The 6,000-nt window shown below is 48.9% G+C and overlaps 1 protein-coding gene across 4 annotated transcripts in view; it reads left to right on the forward strand.

Annotated features, from left to right (window-relative positions):
- lrp1ab (low density lipoprotein receptor-related protein 1Ab) overlaps window positions 1-6,000 on the forward strand; it is a 90,293-nt gene that overhangs the window by 20,055 nt on the left and 64,238 nt on the right. For all 4 annotated transcript variants that reach the window (XM_035521171.1, XM_035521174.1, XM_035521172.1 and 1 more), the window contains one exon: window positions 2,827-2,964. In XM_035521171.1, coding sequence (XP_035377064.1) covers window positions 2,827-2,964 — 138 coding nt within the window. The remainder of the gene's footprint in view (window positions 1-2,826; window positions 2,965-6,000) is intronic.

Below are 6,000 nucleotides of genomic sequence, written 5' to 3' on the forward strand. Positions count from 1 at the left end.
AGCGAGAGAGGCACAGAGCGAGAGAGGCACAGAGCGAGAGAGGCACAGAGCGAGAGAGAGGCACGCACAGAGCGAGAGAGAGGCACGCACAGAGCGCGAGAGAGAGGCACGCACAGAGCGCGAGAGAGAGGCACGCACAGAGAGAGAGAGAGGCACGCACAGAGAGAGAGAGAGAGGGGCACGCACAGAGAGAGAGAGAGGGGCACGCACAGAGAGAGAGAGAGGGGCACGCACAGAGAGAGAGAGAGGGGCACGCACAGAGAGAGAGAGAGGGGCACGCACAGAGAGAGAGAGAGGGGCACGCACAGAGAGAGAGAGAGGGGCACGCACAGAGAGAGAGAGAGGGGCACGCACAGAGAGAGAGAGGGGGCACGCACAGAGAGAGAGAGAGGGGCACGCACAGAGAGAGAGAGAGGGGCACGCACAGAGAGAGAGAGAGGGGCACGCACAGAGAGAGAGAGAGGGAGGGGCACGCACAGAGAGAGAGAGAGGGGCACGCACAGAGAGAGAGAGGGGCACGCACAGAGAGAGAGAGAGGGCACCGCACAGAGAGAGAGAGGGGGGCACGCACAGAGAGAGAGAGAGAGGGGCACGCACAGAGAGAGAGAGAGAGGGGCACGCACAGAGAGAGAGAGAGAGGGGCACGCACAGAGAGAGAGAGAGAGGGGCACGCACAGAGAGAGAGAGAGAGAGGGGCACGCACAGAGAGAGAGAGAGAGAGGGGCACGCACAGAGAGAGAGAGAGAGAGGGGCACGCACAGAGAGAGAGAGACCGGGGCACGCACAGAGAGAGAGAGAGAGGCGGGCACAGACAGAGAGACGGGCACAGAGAGAGAGACGGGCACAGAGACACAGAGAGAGAGAGAGGCGCACAGAGACACAGAGAGAGAGAGACGCGCACAGAGAGAGACGCGCACAGAGAGAGACGCGCACAGAGACAGAGATAGACGCACAGAGAGAGAGACAGGCACAGAGACAGAGATAGATGCACAGAGAGAGAGACAGGCACAGAGAGAGAGACAGGCACAGAGAGAGAGACAGGCACAGAGAGAGAGACAGGCACAGAGAGAGAGACAGGCACAGAGAGAGAGACAGGCACAGAGACAGGCACGCAAAGACAGGCACAGAGACAGGCACGCAAAGACAGGCACAGAGACAGGCACGCAAAGACAGGCACAGAGACAGGCACGCAAAGACAGGCACAGAGACAGGCACGCAAAGACAGGCACAGAGACAGGCACGCAAAGACAGGCACAGAGACAGGCACGCAAAGACAGGCACAGAGACAGACACGCAAAGACAGGCACAGAGATAGACGTACAGAGAGAGAGAGAGCGAGAGAGAGACGCACAAAGCGAGAGAGACACAGAGCGAGAGAGACACACAAACAGACAGAGAGAGAGAGCGAGAGAGACAGGCACAGAGACAGAGAGAGACAGGCACAGAGACAGAGAGAGAGAGAGAGAGACAGGCACAGAGAGAGAGAGAGCGAGAGAGAGAGACGCACAGAGCGAGAGAGACACAGAGTGAGAGAGACACACAAACAGACAGAGAGAGACAGGCACAGAGACAGAGAGAGACAGGCACAGAGACAGAGAGAGAGAGACACGCACAGAGAGAGAGAGAGCGAGAGAGAGACGCACAGAGCAAGAGAGACACAGAGTGAGAGACACACAAACAGAGAGAGAGAGAGCGAGAGAGACAGGCACAGAGACAGAGAGAGACAGGCACAGAGACAGAGAGAGAGAGAGAGAGAGAGACACGCACAGAGACAGACAGAGAGAGCGAGAGAGAGAGACGCACAGAGCGAGAGAGAGAGTGAGAGAGACACACAAACAGACAGAGAGAGAGAGAGAGAGACACAGAGAGAAAGAGACAGAGAACCTGTTTTCCTTGACATGTTTTTTCTTTGAAGGAAGGGTTGTGAGAGGTTGGGTGAGTAGAAGCTGTAACTTAGATCACAACCACATTTGCTTGCAATCATCAGATTTGGCACGTTACGGAGAGGGTTCCGTTCATATGTAGGTCTTTGTCAACCCCACTCCATTTTACTTGTGGCTTGTTGACTTAGTGGGTTGTCAGTTCTGGGAATGCTATAGGTGGTTAGCACATGCAGAGGTCACACTGGTTTGTGTTCCCCCCACTGATGGGGGCATTAGGTTCTGCTGTGATTTCAGGGACCTGGTGGCCAAGTTGCACAAATGTTGACAGTAAGTGAATTCTGACATGGCCAAGCAAAAGTCAACCAAAAGGAGTTTTTGGCTTATGATCAGGAGTCTTTTTTTTCTGCTGGTCTGGAACCTTAGTTACTGTGTTTATCCACCAAATAACTTCTTGCAAGATGCTGAAAGATTTAGAACAATTGAAATAATTTGGTGATTTTTAAAGTTAATACATTTTAAGGTTGTCAGATAAATCAAATTACAGATCTGATATTCAGGCTGGGGGGATTTTTAGTCATATCGTTTTTATTAGGAAAAGTGGTATTTGGGGCATTTGCTAGTTCAGGACACGAAAGCATGTTGTCTGAGTGGCAGAACGCCCCAGTGGCATTTGTAGTCAGGGACAAGCTTTGAGCCGGTCAGTCTGTTGTTTCAAAAGAGGAAACTGAAATGTTAACAGCTGCTTCACATCCCATTCACTGATGCACTGTAATCTAGTTCTAGATCAGTTCAGGGCAGCTGACACACATCAGCAAATGAGAAAGGGTCTCGCACAATTTGCAGTCCACACAATTAACACTGGACATAAACAGTCCCTGGAATGTATTTCAAATCCTTTGGAAAGTACTTTCATGTTTTATATTTGTTTGTTTGTGTGTTGCAGGTCACCAAAGTCAGGTGTCCCAATGCCCTCCTAATGAATTTGAGTGTCGAGGAACAGATGTGTGTATTCACTTGAGCAAGGTCTGTGATGGCATCTCGGACTGCGTGGACGGACGTGATGAAGGCCATCACTGCCTAGGTACTCCTTCCCCCTATGTCTTCTTTTCTCACACACACACACACCCCAACCATCATCCACATGAAAGTATTTCTTTTCACCCATGCCCAGATGCAGGTTTGTTCTAAAATTTCCTTGAACTTGGAGCTCTAAATTTCCGTCTCCTGCCTGGAGCTCTAACATCAGCCCTGACACATGGCTCCTTCAGCTGTTCTCATGCCTGCATTACCACTACCTGCCGGCGACTGCAGCTCCCTCGTCCTGTGGAAGCCTCCTGCCAGAACAAACTCCAGTCAAGTCCTCGACATTAATTGGAGCCGGAGACAGTACATCGAGGTCCCTCGGGTTTTATTGCGTTCCTGCTGAAAAAGGCAGCGTTAGCTTTGCGCTTGACCCCAGGCCGTGGAGATGGCATTGTGTTCTAGTTCTGAATTAATGTCTGCTGTGTTTCGGTGTCTTTAGATGCCCTTGTTGCGCTCTCTCGAATGGCTCAGTTGAAGACCTTCCACAAATCTCCGATGGAGGCGTGTTTCTCAGTCCGGCCTGTGATGCAGGGGAGTTTACCGGGGAGATTTTTAGATGGATCTTTACCTAGTGTAGTCCTTGAGAGTTGAAGCATGGTGACAATGGTATGTGAAGCACATGTGTTTGTGACTTCAGTCACATTCCCAGTGAGATAGTCGTGTAGGCTCCAGTACTTTGTACTGCGATGACAAAGAGTGTAACATCCACCCCCAGCCCCTCAAAATAAAGAAATACAAATCTCATGTGGAGGATGTATGTGAGAATTGGTAGCATTCAAATGTGCTCTCATTACATAATTTGACATGGAATAATTTTTACAAAACACTTTATCCTGTTTTGGTAAGTTACCACCCACACTATGTGTGCGTGCGAGAGAGAGATTGATTTGGTGCCTGTAACTCATGCTTGCATCCAAAGTCCTGTTCTACTCTGGTTTTGCCACCCACCCACTATCAGGGCCATGGTCCTTTGCCCATACAGCAAGCACTGAACAGTAACACCTGCCAAATAAAGCCCTTTACTTCTTACTACCATGTAACATTCCATACCCAGGAGATGTTAATTAAAATGTTGCCTGTGTTACATAACAGGTCTGGTTATCTACTTATTGCATCTGTAAAGAGAGCAGGGCAGGTGGCCAGACGCAGGCTTGCCTCTCACGACTCATAGATCGACTCTTTTAACTGCACGGCAAACATTACACACATGCGCACACTTATCAAACGGGCTGTTTCCTCCCAGACGTTTCTGCGCATCTGCCTCTGTAGCACGGCTGACCGTTGGTCACGTGGCCCTGTGTTTGAGCAGAGACACTGCGCTTGCGCAGCGTGGCCTGGGCCTGGACCCTGTCCAGACCTGCTGCTCTCGCGCCTCCAGTGTGGCTCATTAGCAGCGAGCCACTGACATCAGGAGGGAGAAGGAAGAAGTGAGAATCGGCGGCCTGGAATATTCTCACCACCCAGTGAGTCTGCTGGCCGCGTTAATGACGCAGTGATGCACGCAGCGGGTGTTAATTGAAATGCTAGTGCCCCAACCGCTGATCCTAGACCAGTTATGGTAACCTCATTTTCAGCTTGGTCAGCTTTAAACTGAACTCCTAAACTGAACCCAGAACAGACATGAGGATGTATCTGGCTTCATGGGCAGCCTGTTGGTCTACTTATGGCCACCCGTCAGCTGCTATTTTCTTATGAAAAGCTAAATGCAGATTGTTGTCTTTAGCTACTCCATAATGTCTATGCTGTCTGAGAAAATTAACCATTGATGGCACAAATGAAATATTTCTATTTTATGTCTCTCAGAAATCTAGTTGTTTTGAGTTATAATGACCCAGAGTCTCCTCTGTGGGTGAAACGGTGCATTGGGCAGCTCTGACAAAAGGCCCAGAGTACAGACTACAGTCCTGTTTAGTGTAATGCAGTCAGAACAAAAGAACTGACTTGTCATGTAGGTTAATATTCATCAGTATTTAGTAATTCATTAGTATTTAGTAGTACTTTGACAAACATTAATTCATTTTACATAAACTCTTCACTGTCAAAATGAAAAAATTATTCATCTTCTAAAGAATACACATCCCACAATGCATCTCAAATCACAGGAAATGATTTTTGTGTTGAATTCAAAATATACTTAGCTGCATTTGTTACTGTGAATGTTAATGTAATGTTTCTCTAGCTTTGAGTAGACCCAATCGTGTGTGTGTGTGTGGTGTGTGTGTGTGTGTGTGTGTGTGTGTGTGTGTGTGTGTGTGTGTGTGTGTGTGTGTGTGTGTGTGTGTGTGTGTGTGTGTGTGTGTGTGTGTGTGTGTCCGTCCATGTGCATCCATGTGCATGAGCGTGTGTGGCTGGTTGGGTTTGTGTGTGCATGAGCATGTGTGTGTTTCATGCTAGTATAGTACAGCCACTCTAAGACTGATTAGCTATTTAAAATAGCACCCAGCATCAATACTGAACCCTCCTAACAATCTGAGAAAAGCTCAGAGCTCTGGCAACTGTGTATCGTTCTGGGCAACGGTTCATGAGCTTTGCTGGATCATAAATCACAATATTTGTACAAAAATGATAGGCCTGATGGACGAGCTTGCTTATTCTTATTGCTTTTTGTGGCCGAGTGTATGGGTGAGCTTATTGATTTGGCAACAGCCCCAATACTTGTTACGTGGATGTAATGTTTGCTTTTTATGTGCATTTGTTAAGTCTAGATGTGGTAATTTCCGACAAAGGTGACAGCTTTGAAAATTGTCATTTCATGGGTTGTCGCAGACAGGATGACAGGATGATGTATCTACATGAAGTGTGTGTTGTTGGTTTTTTGTGTGTGTGTGTGTGTTTGTGTGCAGGCCTAGACACACCACAAAACCGAGATCTCGGAGCAAAGGAATGTCACAACTCTGTACACACAAACCCAGTTGCTGTTAGCCGCTTGTTTCCATACTTCTGCATGTGGAAACTGTAGCTGTTCCGATTGGGCTGGTGACTGCTCTCTGAACCCTAGGCTGCTCCAGACCCTGATCTGGTTCTGAAGCTCTCC

This window comes from Electrophorus electricus, chromosome 22 (genome assembly GCF_013358815.1).
Source record: "Electrophorus electricus isolate fEleEle1 chromosome 22, fEleEle1.pri, whole genome shotgun sequence".
NCBI lineage: Eukaryota > Metazoa > Chordata > Actinopteri > Gymnotiformes > Gymnotidae > Electrophorus > Electrophorus electricus.